Below are 18120 nucleotides of genomic sequence, written 5' to 3' on the forward strand. Positions count from 1 at the left end.
AAAAAAAAAAAAAAAGGAAAAGAAAAGAAAAAGAAAACTTAATCATATAATACTGTGTGGCTCAGAAGTGAATATTTACGTGGTCATTATATAATCTCTAAATAGTGATTTGACCAACAATGGTGATGTGATTGTATTCCATGGAGAGGGAGAAGAAACATGGGGTTGAGTTGAAAATCCTGATACTCCAATGTGAGAAAGTTTGAAACTATAATTTGATAATATTTGAAACTATAAAATCAAATAGTATATACGAATGTTATATAGATATAGAGAATTATCTTCCATGTGTTTGAATTATCTTCTATGGGATCTCACATTTAAGTAGTCAAGGGTAAACTATGGCTTTTAGCAAATTGGAGAGTAACATGTGTGTTACATTAATGTTGGATGTTGAGGTAATTAAATCCACGTCATTATTTTGTGAGAACACATAATTTTGTGTGCTGTAATAGCACAGTAGTTTGGAATAAGGAGCTATTTGACATATCAGGTCCACCTAAGAAATTAAAAATATAACTTCATATCCTATTTTGGGCATAGATTTATTTTATTATTTTAATTTTTAAAATTTAAATTTAAATTAAAAGTGATTTAAATTTAAAATCACTTTGTTGCCCAGCCTGGAGTGCAGTGATGTGATCTTGGGTCACTGCAGTATCCACTTCCCATTTTCAAGCGATTCTCCTGCCTCAGCCTCCCAAGTACCTGGGATTACAGTTGTGTGCCACCACACCTGGCTAGTTTCTATATTTTTAGTAGAGATGGGGTTTTGCCATGTTGGCTAGGCTGGTCTCGTACCCCTCACCTCAAGTGATCTACCTACCTTGGCCTCCCAAAGTGCTGGAATTACAGGCGTGAGCCATGGCATCCAACCCTATTGGGGCATAGATTTAGAAGTACAAATACTTTTTAAGTGTTTGAGGTGTAGGTAAAATACTACTCCTTGTTATTTGATTAAGTGATGCTATATCAGAGTAAACTCTGTCCTTATTTTTAGTATTTTTCTGATCAGGTTCTGGAGTTAACCTGTTTCACAGGTTAACTGAGATTTAATTGATTAGCCTTCTCTTTGAGATAGTTGATGAAAGGTGCTTCGTATCTTAGTAAGTTTTTGTTTATGAATCCTGAGCACATGCACGTGTTGTGTTAGAGAGGCAAGAAGGAAGGTCAGTAGAGCGAATCCTTGTGAAAAGCATGCTTTTCCCTGTGGGTCACCTAACCAGGGGCTCTGTTGGATTGGTGAACAGCATGAGAGAAAAAAAGCACTGGGCAGTTTGAGCTGCATTTGGCAATTGAGGTGGTGTTTAAAGGTGAACTTCATTTTACTCTAAAAGCTTTAATACCAGTATTGGTGAGAGCATGAGGGCAACAGGTCTGCTCATGTGATGGTAGTTAGAAAGTAACTGGGTGCAACCTTTTTGAAGGATATTTAGGCATTATATATCAAAATTAGGGATACAGCCCTTTGAATAGAAGTTTCACTTGTAGAAATTGCAAACAGATACTTGAAAAAATATACCAACAGACATGTACTGGGATGTTTATTGTAACTAATAGCAAAAAACAACAACAACAAAAAAACCGACAACAGCCTTCCTATTCACTAATGGATATGAAATTATGGATAGGTAAATATGGTATATGGACATTATGCAAGCACTAAAAAAAGGAGTTTAAATCTATATGTCCTCAAACATATCCTCCATAGATGCATGGGCAGAGGTATTTGCAGAACAGTTTGTACCTACATGTCTTTGTGTATGTGATGACGTGGATGTGTGTGTATATAAACATTTCTATGGAAAGTGCATAGGCAGTGGTAGTATCTAGGCAGTGGGACTAGAAGTTGCGGGATGGAAAGGCTATTTTAAGCCCCAGTCATGTTTTTAAAAGACAAGAAGAAAAAAGGGCCTGCAACTCAACACTTGATCTGATGAGGTTATTTGGTTGTATTGAAGGTGCTCTTGTGTCTTTCAGGAGGTACTCTCCTCTGCACTGTGCCCTCTGATTGCAGCACCAGCACATCTCACATGGTGGCACCTGAGCCTATCAGTTCTACTTGTCTCCGTGGTGCAAACACGAGAGAAGGAAACTCAATAGTTTTGTCACCTTTTCAATGTCAAGTTTTCTTACTATACATACATCCACTGTTGTGTATGTGTCTAGGTTTGTTTTCTGTTGTTTTGCTAAATAGCTTGATTTTTTTCATATTATTCAATTATTTAGGAAGTACTACTTCTTGTGAGAAACTTGATTTTTAATTTCCTTCTCATACTTCATAACAATACAGCCTTTATTCTTATTGTTGATGCATATTTAAATCTCAGACTTCTACTTAAGTGATTAGGTTGGTTTCCATACTGTTTATTTATCACTTCCATATGTCCTAATTGTACCTGACAGATCATTTCTTAACTGTGTGTTAATAATTTCTGTTGGTCTTGAGCTAGCAGTTTTGCTAACATGGCAGGGTGGCTTTTTCTCTGAGATCTATCACCTGTTAGTAGTATGATGCTGAAAATAACTCTACCACTCTTGTATCACATTGCACACCTAGATACAGTCTACTTTCACCTCCCTTGACTTTCCAGGATTTTCTTGCTTATTTACTCATATTGATGTGATTTTCTTATGGTAGGGTGTTTCTTTAAAGCAGTTTTTTTCCGTAAAATAATTCATTTCTTTTGCTTTTTACTATGGACTTTTTAAAAAAGCAGCATTCCGGTTTCTGTTGAAAGTTTTTAATCCCATTTCTTCCATCCTAAATGTTAATAAAGATAATAAATACAGACAGCTTATAATAGCTATTTGAACATATTATCAAATAAGGCATTTTTCTATTAACTACACTTCTGTATAGTTTTTAAGCAGAATTTCAATCAAGAAGACACTGCTATTTTTCCATATCTCTTTAGATTACTTTTTGATTTTTTAAAACACTGTTTATACAAGTTTTTATCAAACTTCCAACAGATAATGGGTACTGCCTCTCATAAATCTTTCAAAGGGACAATGGAAGTTGGGCCCAGTTGAATAAAGGCATATTCATTTGTTTTGGAACGCAGAGTTCTCTGCGTGTAGATTGCATTTAGCATTCTGTCTAGTGTATCCATATGTAGTTTTGCTTTTTTCAGAATAAAACCTTGACAGTAATTTTGAACCGGTTACTTTCTTTTTGCATATATTGCTTTAAAAAGTCCAAACTCTAGGCCGGGCGTGGTGGCTCATGCCTGTAATCCCAACACTTTGGGAGGCCGAGGCGGGCGGATCGCGAGGTCAGGAGATCGAGACCATCCTGCTTAACATGGTGAAACCCCGTCTCTACTAAAAATACAAAAAATTAGCCGGGCGTGGTGGCGGGCGCCTGTAGTCACAGCTACTTGGGAGGCTGAGGCAGGAGAATGGCCTGAACCCAGGAGGCGGAGCTTGCAGTGAGCCGAGCTCGAGCCACTGCATTCCAGCCTGGGCGATAGAGCAAGACTCTGTCTCAAAAAAAAAAAAAGAAAAGTCCAAACTCTAATGTTCTCTTCCCCTTTTTAAGTTTTATGAAATCAAGGTTAAATTGGTATTAGTGCCACTTAATATTTGACACCTGTTACACCTAATGAACTTGAAGTAGTAAAGGGAGCAGCAGGGGTCAGCCACTCATGTTATGCAAGATAACTAGAGATTGAGCGGGCTATGATTAGAGCTTTAGACTAGGGGGTTCTAACCTGTTTATAAGAGCAAACTCATTGTTTATATGTGCATATGTGTTACCTTTTCCTTCTTCCTATGGATTCATAGGTGTTTATATTTGAATTTTAAGAATTTTCTTGAGATTATATTGTAGAAGTCATTAAGATGGGGAATCAATGTCTAGAGACATTAACTGGTAATTAGCCAGTGTAGGGAAGGAAAGGAAGATGAGGCATGGCCTGGTTTGTAGACTGAGTCTTCGAGTAAGTGCTCCATAACTTTGGGGTGTGCTGAATGTAATGTAAGAGGAAGAGGGTGATGGCATATCTAGCATCTCTTCCTGCTTATTTTTTATGATCCATTACTCACACTTTGATCATCTTTATCTGCTGAATGGGTACCACAGCTCGGTATTTATTAATTATCCCCCACCACTCTACAGGGTAACTATTTGTCACTATGAAGAATGCCAAAGAAAATATTTCCTCGTAAAATTTAACTGCTTACTGTGAATGATTCATTTATGCCTGAATAAAATGTCTGTGAGTAGAGATTTTTATACACTGACTTAGCTAAATACTATCTTCATTGAGTAGCATTGCAGTGTATATGTCAAGTTAGAGTAAAAACTATATTTAAAATGGAAAAAAAAAAGGGCCAGCCAAGGTGACTCACACCTGTAATCCCAGCACTTTGGGAGCCTGAGGTAGAAGGATCACTTGAGACCAGTAGTTTGAGACTAGTCTGGGCAACATAAGGAGACCTCATCTATACAAAAAATTAAAAATGAGCCAGATGCGCTGATGTGTGCCTGTAATCCCAGCTACTGGGGTGGCTGAGGTGGGAGGATCATTTGAACCTGGGAGGGTTGAGGCTGCAGTGAGCTGAGTCAAGATCTCGCCACTGGACTCTAGCCTGGGCAACAGAGTGAGACACTGTTTCAGTCAATCAGTAAATAAATAAATACAATGAAAATAAAATGAAAAATGGAAGCAGTGTTCTTAAAGTTTTTTTTTTTTTTTTTTTTTTTTTTTGAGACAGAGTCTCACTCTGTCACCCAGCCTGGAGTGCAGTAGTGTGATCTCAGCTCACTGCAACGTCTGCCTCTTAGATTCGAGCGATTCTCCTGCCTCAGCTTCCGGAGTAGCCGGGATTACAGGTGCCCCGCCACCACGTCCAGCTAATTTTTTGTATTTTTTAGTAGAGACAGGGTTTTGCCACGTTGGAGGCTGGTCTTGAACTCCTAACCTCAGGTGATCCACCTGCCTCGACTCCCAGAGTGCTGGAATTACAGGCGTGAGCCACAACACCCGGCCAAAATTTTTCAAGGAACACTGGAAACTTGAATACCAAAGGCACTACATAGATACTCCATAAAGTCATATTAAATTTAGCTTTTTATTGAGAAGTTGCTTTGTGTTGAGCACTCTGGGTGGTGTAGCAAAGACACGTACAGCCCAAAAGGGGAAGTAGGATTTTTTTGTTGTTGTTTGTGAGACAGAGTCTCGCTTTGTCACCCAGCCTGGAGTGCAGTGGCGCGATCTCGCCTCACTGCAAGCTCCACCTCCCGGGTTCTCGCCATTCTCCTGCCTCAGCCTCCCAAGTAGCTGGGACTACAGGCGCCCGGCTAATTTTTTTGTATTTTTAGTAGAGATGGGGTTTCACCATGTTAGCCAGGATGGTCTCGATCTCCTGACCTCGTGATCCACCTGCCTCAGCCTCCCAAAGTGCTGGGATTACAGGCATGAGCCACTGTGCCTGGCCTAGTAGGATGTTTTTAAATAGATATTTTGGGGAGGGGGAGTTGGGGGGAAGAAATAAATAGATGTTTTCATTAGGATTTTGCAGAGGGCCGCCTGATTATTTGTATGTCTTTGTATCATTTATGGGGAAATTATATGTTGCCTATGACTTGGAAGTTTTCAAGGTGAGTTGCTCTTGTCATTTTTAAGGTTGTGATTTGTTTTCCTTATCTTGCCAGCCTCCTGTGATTAGGTAGGTTCTGCCTTTGGAATGACAAGGTTCTTCCTGTATGTTTTTCTCATGTGCACAATGGTTTTGTTTCCCCTCCACCCTTGGAATTTGCAGGTCTAGGTCTTCCACCTGTGCTTCCCTTCATGTCATAGCCCCCATGTGACAGGTGCTAGAGACTGTGTGATAGCCATAACTAAATGCCACTTGGGACTTCTGCACAGCATGTCAGACGCACAGCTCATTGTTTGCCTCCAGGCCTACAGTTAACCAGGAAAGATTTTTGTTGTCTAATTATTTTATAATTTCCTGAGAGCAGAAAAAGTGGATTTTGATTAAGTACCAGATGTCTTTTAAGGTCCTACCTTCTAAAAGTTTTCCAAAAAGTCTTCAAAACAATTTTTCTAGATTTGGAATTTCATTGTGGACCTGTTAATGTCTCTGAAGTGTCTCATGTCTTGAGAACCTCGTAGGACTTTATTCTCTGCAGTTCAATCCAAGTTTGCAGATTTTAAACTGAATGCTTGACTAGCTGATAGTTATTTGACAGTGAGTGTCAATCTTTCCATAGAAGTAGGATGTGCTTTGAGAAAGGAAGTTAAAAAAATGATGGGGATGGGCCAGGCGCGGTGGCTCAGGCCTGTAATCCCAGCACTTCGGGAGGCTGAGGCCGGTGGATCACCTGAGCTCAGGAGTTCGAGACCAGCCTATCCAACATGGTGAAACCCCATCTCTACTAAAAATACAAAAAATTAGCTGGGCATGGTGGTGCGTGCCTGTAATCCCAGCTACTTGGGAGGCTGAGGTAAGAGAATCACTTGAACCCGGGAGGCGGAGGTTGTGTAATTGCAATATTTTGGGAGGCCGAGGTGGGCGGATCACCTGAGGTCAGGAGTTCAAGACCAGCCTGGCCAACATGATGAAATACAAAAATCTAAAAATACAAAAATTAGCCGTGCGTGGTGGCAGGCACCAGTAATCCCCGCTACTTGGGAGGCTGAGGCAGGAGAATCGCTTGAACCTGGGAGACGGAGGTTGCAGCGAGCCGAGACCACACCATTGCACTCTAGCCTGGGCGACAAGAGCGAAACTCCGTCTTTAAAAAATATATATATATGTATGTATATAAAAAATCACTTCATCTGTCTGAGAGGCTAAAATTGTATTAAGGTCTCAGACTGACAACTTCATTCATGTGTTCATCTTATTTTTAACTTTATTTAAATTTATTTATTTTTAAGCGACAGAGTCTATCTTTGTCACCCAGGCTGGAGTTCAGTAATGTCATCATAGCCCGCTACAGCCTCAAACTCTTGGGCTCCAGCAGTCCTCCTGCCTCAGCCTCCAGAGTAGCTGGGACTACAGGCTTGTACCACCCTGCCCAGCTAATTTTTTGGTATTTTTTGTAGAGATGGGGGTCTCACTATGTTGCCCATGCTGGTCTCTAACTTGACTCCTGGGCTCATGTGGTCCTCCCCTGTCAGCCTCCCGACTAGCTAGGGCTATAAGCACGTACCACCGTGCCTGGCTAATGTTTAAAAATTTTATTTTTGTAGAGACTGGGTTTTGTTGTGTTGCCCAGGCTGGTCTCAGACTCCTGGCCTCAAGCGATCTTTCTTCCCTTGCTTCCCAAAGTGCTGGGATTATAGGTGTGAGCCACTACACCTGGTCTCATGTTCATTTATAGTCTACTGTTTGCTGGGTACTCTTCTGTGAACAAAATAAGCAATTCCTGCTCTTATGGAGCTTGCACTGCAGTAGGAGATATAAGTAAAATATATAGTATATTGCATGGTGGGAATGTTAGGAGTATGTGGTTGTAAATAGGATATCCCAGAAGGCCTCACTGAGAGGGAGACATTGGAGCACATATGCTTTGTTTACACTTAGACATTTAGAGCTTGATTTAGAAATTAGAAGATTGATTTGGAGATCCAAGTTTTTGATTTCTCATGAAAATTAGACACTGTAGCAACATTAGAGCTTTCTGCTGGCTCTGCCAGGTCTATTCAGCTGTGAAGGCCTGTGAGAGGGCTCTGTTTAATGTCCCATAATTCCTGTGGCTGTTACCTTAGTTGAGGCTTTGAATATTTCTTTTCTACTCTTTTGCTTTAACTTTGTTTATTCCCACCTTCAGCCACTCCTACACACCACAGTTGGGTTATCTTTGTAAAGCATAGGTAGATGCACTGTGCATGGAATACTATTATCCTGTTTGCCAGATAAAATCCACACTTCAGAGCCCTCCGTAATCTGGTCTTGGCCTACTTTCTAGTATTCCCTGGGGTCCAGTCATCAAAATAAAAATGTATAGTTCTCATTTTCCTGAATCAGTGCTATACTAAATCTTTGCATTAAATTCCTTCTCCCACCTCGACGTGTCCAAATCACACTCTGTTTAGGACATTTTGTATATCCTTGCCTTCCAAAGCAGACCATCCCTATCCCTCCCTCCGGGCTAGAAGAAATCTCTCCTACTCTAAGCTATAGTAGTACTTTATGCAAACTCTTTCTGTACTTGTTAATGAACAGATCTCATGTTCGCTTGCTAGACTTCAAACTTCCGGAAGGCAGTCTCTGTGTAAGAGTAGTTTTTGTGGCTGGGCATGGTGGCTCAAGCCTATAATCCTAGCACTTTGGGAGGCTGACGTGAGCGGATCACTTGAGGTCAGGAGTTCAAGACCAGCCTGGCCAATGTGGTGAAACTCCATCTCTACTAAAAATACAAAAATTAGCCAAGCATGGTGGTGCAATCCTGGAATCCCAGCTACTTGGGAGGCTGAGGCAGGAGAATGGCTTGAACCTGGGAGGCAGAGGTTGCAGTGAGCCAAGATCTGGCCACTGCACTCGAGCCTGGGTGACAGAGCCAGACTCCGTCTTAAAAAAAAAAAAAGACAGGATCTTGCTATGTTGCCCAGGCTGGTCTCTAACACCTGGGCTCAAACAATCCTCCCACAAACAATCCCTCCTAAAGTGCGAGGATGGCAGGCGTGAGCCACTGCAATGGTCCCTAATTCTTTATACATATGGATTTCATCATGGATAGAAGCCACTTCCCATTGTCTTTTCTCTATGCTACTTTTTTTTTCTCTTTACTTAGCAAACCTTTCCCAAGATATGCTCATTTTCTGAATAGCTTTTATTTCTGCCATTCAATTTCTCTTTTAAATAAAAGGCTTCCCCCTCTTCATTTGAAGAACATTAAAAACCCTTAAAATTTTTTCAACTTCTTATTTCAATCAGGAGCCTTTCTATTGGACATGACCATTTTTCCTTGTAGTTTAAGAGCATATCTTTGGTTAGGATGTTGCCCAGAGGCTGTTTGTCATGGATATACAGACACATGCTTGTCTTTCTTCCATGTGATTGAATTTTTCGTAGACATCCTTACGAAGCCACTTGAACTTATTTCCTTCAGAATGTTAGCTGTTGATTTACTGTCTTGGCAGAGTATGCTTCTCTTTCAATGTAAAGTCTTTGTTTTTTTGGTTTTTGATTTTGTTTGTTTTTTGAGACGGAGTTTCACTCTTGTTGCCCAGGCTGGAATGCAATGGCGTGGTCTCGACTCACCGTAACCCCCGCCTCCCGAGTAGCTGGGATTACAGGCATGTGTCACAATGCCTGGCTAATTTTGTATTTTTAGTAGAGACGGGGTTTCTTCGTGCTAGTCAGGCTGGTCTCAAACTCCCGACCTCAGGTGATCCACCTGCTTCGGCCTCCCAGAGTGCTGGGATTACAGGTGTGAGCCACCATGCCCAGCCAGTCTTTGCTTTCTTAAATACTGGATCACTTGCTATTTTTTGTCTTCTTCAAACTGTTATATTTCAGGAAAACTTAGATTGTTTCATAAATGTTCAAGAGAGGCTGGGCACGGGCCTCATTAATAGTATCACCTTTGGCTGGGCGTGGTGGCTCACGCCTGTAATCCCAACGCTTTGGGAGGCCGAGGCAGGTGGATCACGAGGTCAGGAGTTCAAGACCAGCCTGACAGGGTTTCACCATGTTGGTCTCTACTAAAAATACAAAAATTAGCCGGGCGTGGTGGTGCACATCTGTAATCCCAGCTACTCGGGAGACTGAAGCAGGAGAATCGCTTGAACCTACAAGGCAGAGATTATGGTGAGCTGAGATCGTGCCACTACACTCCAGCCTGGGTGACAGATCAAGACTCCGTCTCAAAAAAAAAAAAAAAAAAAAAAATTCGAGAGAGCTCTAGTAGGTAAATTCTAATTCTAGTTCTTGTTCTTAGCTCTAGTAGCTAAGCTTTATGTCTCCACAAGGCTAAACTTTTGATAATAACTATGTTATTAGGTTTTTAAAGAACTTTTACTGTATTATGGAAAACTTAAAAATAGCGAGAACAGTGTAACAGATTACCATGTGCCACTGGGACTCGATCATTAACGTGGGATTCAATCGTTAACATTGCCGGCCCACTACTGTTTTTCTATACCTCTCCTACTCACACTAGCAAATCCTAGATACATTTTTATTAGTAAATATTTCCATTTATGTCTCTAAAAGAGAAAGATTCCTTATAAACATATCCCCCCAAAGCACTATTTTTGTGATACTTACATATTAATGGATTAACAGACATATCTTTTTTTTTTTTTTACCAAAAAAGAAAAAAGAAAAAAAACCAAACCAGGTAGTGAAAGTTGCCAAGTTTCTTCAGCTTTCCTAGTGTGATTCTTCTCTAGGAGAATGGAAAACAGGTGGGTCTGAACACAGAAATCCACATGACTTACTTCTGCCCTCTGCACAGAAGCACATTCTTTATGCCAGGGCCTCGTTCCCTTCCACACAGCTCAGGGAGGGCACCCTTTTATTTTATGAACACGTTATCAGTAAGTTTAGGTCTCTGAATGGTCCCTGAATCCTTGGTCCTTGACCTGCTATTGTCAATCCTAAGGCCCAGACTTCGCCTTTGGCTTCCTTTCTGGAAAATTTCAGAACTGTATAAAAATCACTTGTAAAACTCTGATAGACATATTTTGCCAAGAATGTCATTTATCTCTTGACAGTTTGGCATTTGCCTTTAAATATTAGATTGTGTAATCATAATGGCATTCAGGGAAAATAATGTGAGTGGTGGCACTTCAAAAAGTGAAATGGACTTGGGTTCTTGGGAATGTTAATCATTATTCTACACAAAATGGTGATACCCCTTAGTAGTTAAATGCTAAGTGGGTATAAAGCAGTATTTGTGAATAAGATCAAAAAAGGTGAGTATAAAATGTGATTTATGGGTTTATTTAATGAGTTTTTACCAGAACAGTGTATGAAGGATATTTTATATTTTTAAGCTGTGAAACAGAGAAAGTAATGAGAAATCTTCTAGTGAGTCCCACCAGTCTCCCAGCCTGACCAGCACATCCAGAAATAGATCATTATTTTTGTCATTTTATCCTGCCTTCTTACTGCCTTCCTTGCCCTTGACTTTGCAGCAGAGAGGAGAAAGAAACTCGTGGTCTCTCCCATAAATACACATGGTAACAGCAGAGAAGTAATTATTATATTTTTTGTGGCAAGTCATTCATTCAGTGGTGATGGAATGGCTTATTTTTAATGCAGTGTTTTTCTTTAGACTAAACCTAAATTCTTTTTTCTATCTCATTTAATGTCTGTACCATTCCAAGGCAGCATAAAGTTAGCATAGCTTCTCATTTTACCAGTTTGGTAAAAGTTTTAAAGGTTTAGTTCAGTTTGCTTTTGGGTTTTCATATGAGGTAGACTATGAGAACTCTTTATGATGTGATACATAAAAACAATCCCATTGTATCTGGCATGTGGGCTGTACTGGGGATCATGGGAAAGAGAAGGCTTGGAGAATCTTCTTTATAAAATAGATATAAGTTTGCACTAAATTCCAAACAAACCGCAAAATGGAAGGAACCTCGTTTTATCATATCCAGGTAAAGGATAGAAAAGGTGTCTTCAGTTTTCCCAGAAGTGACATGCACGAGGACAACTCGTAATTTTAAATGATTAAAAGTAATTGCTGTAGATCAGTGTCATTCATAGCAAATTAGTTCTTATCGATGGAGAATGCTGCATCTGTGGATTTTTATGTTATAAAATTAGTTTAAGACTTCTTTTGTTAAAGTCGTTTAATCTTCTGCACTACTCCGTTCTTTCATTATCCTTGTCAGGTTTAAGGTCTGGAATATCTTTGTACAACTAAATTCAGTTGACTTCTTCTGGATACCCAAGTTGAACAGACACATACATTAGTGGAGCTCTGGTTGGAAAGGGCCCTAGTAGACATTACTACTGCATATGGTTTGTGGTTTTTGGCTTTTTTTTTTTTTTTTTAAAGAGAAGTTCTCACTCTGTCTCTCAGGCTGGAGTGGAGTGGTACAATCATAATTTATTGCAACCTCAAACTCCTAGGCTCAAACAATCCTCCTGCCTTAGGCCTTCCAAAGTGCTGGGATTATAGGTATGAGCCAGTGCAGCCAGCCACCTATTGTGTAAATGGCTTATAAGTCATTTCACCTGGCTAGGCATGGTGGCTCACGCCTATAATCCCAACACTCTGGGAAGCCAAGGTGGGAGGATCACTTGAGCCCAGGAGTTCAAGACCAGCGTGGGCAAAGAGAGAGACCCTGTCTCTACAAAAACTAAAAAAATTAGCTTGGTGTGATGGTGCCCGCTGTAGTCCCAGCTAGGGGGAAGTAGAGGTGGGAGGATCACTGGGAGATAGAGACTGCAGTGAGCCATGATCATGTTACTGCACTCCAGCCTGAATGAGAGTGAGACTCTTATCTCAAAAAAAAAAAAAAAAAGTAACAGTAATTCATTGAACCAGTTTCTTATTGATAAATGTTTAGACTGTTTCCATTTTTAAACTTCAAATATTCCAGTAAACATATACGCAGATTTATCAGAAGCATGTATTTATGTAAACTTTTTTTTTTTTTTTTTGAGATGGAGTTTCACTCTTTGTTGCCCAGGCTGGAGTACAGTGGTGCGATCTCGGCTCACTGCAGCCTCCACCTCCTGGGTTCAAGTGATTATCCTGTCTCAGGCACCCGCTACCACACCTGGCTAATTTTTGTATTTTTAGTAGAGATGGGGTTTCACCATATTGGCCAGGCTGGTCTTGAACTCCTGACCTCAGGCGATCCACCCGCCTCGGCCTCCCAAAGTGCTGGGATTACAAGCGTGAGCCACCACGCCCGACCTTCTGTAAACTTTTTATTAAAGAATAACATATATACAAAAAGTACAGAAATTTTTATTCTTTTCTTTCTGTATTTTTTTGAGACAGAGTCACACTCTGTCACCCAGGCTGGACTGCAGTGGTGCAATTTCGGCTCATTGCAACCTCTGCCTCCTGGGTTCAAGCGATTCTCCTGCTTCAGCCTCCTGAGTTGCTGGGATTATAGGTGCACACCACCACACCTGGCTAATTTTTGTAGAGAAATTATTTCTGTAATTCATTGATGAAATCTGTAAAACCCATACATTTATGTGTATCAAATTCATTCTTTTTTCCTTTTTTTTTTTTTAAGTTACATTTTGTTTGAGATGGAGTCTCACTCTGTTGCCCAGGCTGGAGTACAGTGGTGCAATCTCAGCTCACTGCAACTTCTGCCTTCCGGATTCAAGTGATTCTCCTGTTTCAGCCTCCTGAATAGCTGGGACTACGGGCACCCGCCACCACGCCCAGCTAATTTTTATATTTTTAGTAGAGACAGAGTTTCACCAATGTTGGCCAAGCTGGGCTCAGACTCCTGCTCTCAAGTGATCCGCCTGCCTTGGCCCCGCAGACTGCTGGGAGTACAGGTGTGAGCCACTGTGCCCAGTCTATTTTTCTTTTTTAATGCTTTGTAATTTTCTTTTGGGTGACTATACTACAGCTTATTCTTTTTGCCATTGATGAACATTTGGATTGTCTCCCATTTTTGGATGTTACAAATAGTCCTGTGAACATTCTTAAACATGGGTTTCGGTGAATGTAACTATCCATATGTATTGGGCGTATCTCCGGGAGTAGCACTGACACGCATAGGGTATGCATATGTGCAGGTTTAGGTACTGCCAACAGTTTTTCAAAGTGGGTGAAACCATATCACACTCCCACCAGCAGTGTCTGACTATTTTTAAAAAATAACTTCATATAAGTGAAATTTGAATAGAAGAGTAAATTCATTTTAAGTTTTGGAATATAGTGCTGGATTTGTCCTCAGAAGTACTAATTCATAGTCCACTGAACACTGGATTTTATCCAGCTCTTCTGTTGTTTTCATTGTTTATAATGAAAAAGTATCTTTTTAAACTTCTTTAATGAGTTGGACTTTTTTATACTTCAGTTTTACCCATTTCAGTTTTCTTGACTTGGATGTTCTGGCCTTTTCTTTCTTGGGGTATTTGTATTTTTTTCTTACTGCTTTGTAGTAACTTATTTTAAAAATCCACGTTTTTGTCTTCCTAGTTTGTCCTTTGTCTTTTACAGTATAGAAGTGTTTTCCATGTCTGTTTTCTTTAAGGGCTGTATTATTGAGATTTAATTTTATTTTAACTGGATTTGCTTTTTTTTTTTTTTTTTTTAACCTGATACAAGGGTGCTTTTTTTAAAAACTTTAAAAATTTTAAACATGTTATACTTTTATTTATTACATTAACTTTAACTTTGGAGTATTTTGCAGAATGTCAGAGGGTGACTGGTCAGAGTACGCATGCATGTGTCATTTGACCAAGCAAGAAATAAAGCCAATTTTCCTATGTGGACAGTATTGAATCCTTTCAGTGTACATGTTTCAAAGGTAGTTAGTTATCATTTAGAAAAGAATTAGATCAAATTAGCCTAGACTGAACTATATTTAAATACCTCTTGTGGATACTATTCAGGGCTCTTGAGCGAGGACTTTACCAGAATTACACCTGGCGTCTTGCAGTCAGTTCTGTGTCCCGTTGGACACAGTCTTGGAGTGCCAAATTTTTAATTTCAGATCTTTAAAAATATTTATTCTCTATGAGATTATTAAAACTTTTTAAATGTTTCTATTTTGTATAACAGTATATAATTTGCACTGCTAATGGAGAAATATGAGACCAGTCTATCATGTTTTCCTTTTTAATGTTACAGTGGGATTTGAGAGCTTCCCAAAGCCTCTGTCACCTAAAATTCCTACTGAGAGAATCATTTTTGGATTTTACCACAAAGCAGATATATAGAACAGATTTTAAACCAGTAGTCCTCACTTCTAATATGGATTAATTTGGTTTCTAGAATTGAATCTTAGCACCTTAAAGGGGCAAGGATCTCAGGGGTAGGTAAGTTTTAGAGGAAGGGAGCACAGCTATGTTACCCCTCTGTGAGTAGAGTCCTGGAGCATACCAAACCTTGAGGCGAGTCTGAAGAAGGTGGAGTTTGGGGGGCGGTGAAAACAAATGCTCTGAATGAGATCTGAAAAAATTTTTTTTTGTTTTGTTGGTCTTTTGCATTTGGCAGTACTGCTTGTGGCAAGGTTGTATCATTAACTGTGTTGATTATTCCATAAGCCAAGGAGACAATTGTAGGACCTCTCTTTAGTAAATCCCTCGTTTTAGGAGCATAGCATTTCCAGTGTCGGGGAATTTGTATTTTGGTGAACATTTGAACTTGACTAAAGGGAATACTGGGTTTATATGACAGGCTCATTAGGGATAGATTGAGGAAGAGAGGGTAGAAAGGGAGAGAAGAGCTAAAATTAAGCACGTGTTTTTCTTGTATATTTTTTATTTTTTTTTTGAGACTGAGTCTCACCCTATCACCCAGGCTGGAGTGCAGTGGTGCGATCTTGGCTCACTGCAACCTCCGCCTCCCAAGTTCAAGCAGTCCTCCTGCCGCAGCATCCCGAGTAGCTGGGACTACAGGCATGCACCACCACCCCTGGGTAATTTTTGTATTTTTTAGTAGAGATGGGGTTTTGCCATATTAGCCAGGCTGGTCTCGAACTCCTGATCTCAGGTGATCCACCCACCTCTGCCTCCTAAAGTGTTGGGATTATAGGCATGAGCTGCTGCGTCTGGCCAGTTTTTTATGTATGTAGGCAAAATGCAGTCTTACACATTTTACATGTTTAACCTGTCTAATCCTCACAGGAATCCTATGAAATGCTGTTTTCCCAATTTGCAAAGAGAAAACGAAGACTCAGGGAATAAATTGGCATTATTTTGGCTAGGCTCAAAAACTCAGTAAATGGCAGTCCTGGGATTTGAACGGCAGTCTCTGAATCCAAAGCTCATGTGTATTCTTCTCACAAGAGTATATAGCCTCCTAAACTACCAGAATTATTATGTATATTTTATCAATGTCCTGCCAAATTTTGGTAACACTTTAGGCCGGGCGCGGTGGCTCAAGCCTGTAATCCCAGCACTTTGGGAGGCCGAGACGGGCGGATCACGAGGTCAGGAGATCGAGACCATCCTGGCTAACACGGTGAAACCCCGTCTCTACTAAAAAAATATAAAAAACTAGCCGGGCGAGATGGCGGGCGCCTGTAGTCCCAGCTATTCGGGAGGCTGAGGCAGGAGAATGGCGTAAACCCGGGAGGCGGAGCTTGCAGTGAGCTGAGATCCGGCCACTGCACTCCAGCCTGGGCGACAGAGCAAGACTCCGTCTCAAAAAAAAAAAAAAAAAAATTTTGGTAACACTTTAAGTGGCATATCCCGGGGGTGTTATTGGTAATTCTGCCAGGTACTGTAAAGCCTGTGTAATTTCCTTTACCATCCACCTTAGCATTGAGAGTAAACATGAGGTTACGATCCTGGGAGGACTCAATGAATTTGTAGTGAAGTTTTATGGACCACAAGGAAGTAAGTACATGTGTTGGTATGTGTTCTTCTATTACAGTCTTTTACTCTATTTCTTAATGAATATCAGAGACAGATGGTAGCATGCATAGTTTCTGAAAAGCAAGTTTAGTTGGACTCTGGAACCAGTGAGGAAATATTTCTCTTATCACAATTACTTGATATACAGTCGTCCCTTGATATCTGCAGGGGATTGGTTCCAGGACTACCTCATGCCAAAATTCACAGATGCTCAAGTCCCTATATAAGATGACATAGAATTTGCATGTAACCTGCACATATCCTCCCATGTTCTTTAAATCGTCTCTAGATTACTTGTAATACCTAACACAATACAAATGTTATGTAAATAGTTGTTATACTATATTTTATTTATTTTTTAAGTGAAGGAGTCACACTCTTGTCACCCAGACTGGAGTGCAGTGGCACGATCGTGGCTCACTGCAACCTCCACTTCCTGGGTTCAAGCAATTCTCCTGCCTCAGCCTCCTGAGTAGCTGGTACTACAGGTGCCCAGCTCATTTTTGTATTTTAGTACAGACAGGGTTTCACCATGTTGGCCAGGCTGGTCTCGAACTCCTAACCTCAGGTGAGCCACCACACTTGGCCTTTTTTGTATTTTTTTGTGTTATTTTTAATTGTATTGTTTTTTATTATTGTTTGGATTTTTTTCTTGAATATTTTTTATCTGTGATTGGTTGAATCCAGGAGTGTGGAACCTGCAGATATAGAAGGCCGACTGTAGTTTTCTCTTTATATGACAGTACTAGACATGAGTTGTAAATTCTGGGTTTTGTTATGGATGGCCACATAGATGGTTTCCAGGAAATGTTTTTTGTTGTTTTCTTTTTGTCCTTGGAGGGGGGATGAATATGGGGTTTATTGAGATATGAGGGAAAGTAACATGGCTATTACTTACCAAATAATTGAATAGTGTTTAGTACTTTTGAAGAATCAAGTAAATTGCAGGAGAGAATGACTCTGTTTATTTTTTAACTCTGGATCTTCCCAAGAAAAGTATCTTAATCTGAACATGATGCACCTACTGATTGTAATAGATTCCTGACTCTTGAAGGAATTAATTTGGAAGGTTTTCAGATTAGGGGATAATGTTTAATTTACACTCAGATTTATTTTCTAATTTGGAGACACAGTTCTGATGAACATTTTTACTTTTATTTCAGCACCATATGAAGGCGGAGTATGGAAAGTTAGAGTGGACCTACCTGATAAATACCCTTTCAAATCTCCATCTATAGGTATGTGACTACTTGGTTTTTCTCCTTAGAGAGTTTTGAAATCTAAGGGGAAAAAAATCCTGCATTTCAGGGGAGATAATTCCAGAAATGGCTACCTAATTGAATTTTTCCTTTTTTGGCTTTGGTTAATTAATCAGTGACTTTTGGGGGGAACTTCTATAGTGTGTTAGAAGACATTTAAATATACCCTTTGCATAATTATAATGACCATTACTTTAGATTTTTGTCTTTCAATGTCAGATTAAACCAGCTTTCAGGCCCCACTGTCCTTTAAGCTGTTAGCAGGAAAATAATAAACATATCTTAAGTCTAATTTTGAATGCCAGATTGCAAGAATGAATGATATAGTACGTGTTTTAATCCTATCATTTTCAGAAATCCTCCCTAGATCCTACTTTGCTTT

General features: G+C 40.0%; 1 protein-coding gene across 7 annotated transcripts in view; it reads left to right on the top strand.

Moving 5' to 3' along the window:
• Window positions 1-18120, top strand: part of UBE2H (ubiquitin-conjugating enzyme E2H) — a 119423-nt gene that overhangs the window by 52361 nt on the left and 48942 nt on the right. For 5 of the 7 annotated variants that reach the window (XM_011995871.1, XM_011995873.1, XM_011995874.1 and 2 more), the window contains 2 exons: window positions 16385-16461; window positions 17643-17717. In XM_011995871.1, the coding sequence (XP_011851261.1) occupies window positions 16385-16461; window positions 17643-17717 (152 nt within the window). Of the gene's footprint in view, window positions 1-11608; window positions 11630-16384; window positions 16478-17642; window positions 17718-18120 lie in introns of those variants that run through there. The other 2 variants (XM_011995872.1, XM_011995875.1) reach the window with 2 other exon arrangements.

The sequence above is a fragment of the Mandrillus leucophaeus genome, unplaced genomic scaffold, assembly GCF_000951045.1.
Source record: "Mandrillus leucophaeus isolate KB7577 unplaced genomic scaffold, Mleu.le_1.0 Scaffold5, whole genome shotgun sequence".
In the NCBI taxonomy this organism is placed as follows: Eukaryota; Metazoa; Chordata; class Mammalia; order Primates; family Cercopithecidae; genus Mandrillus; species Mandrillus leucophaeus.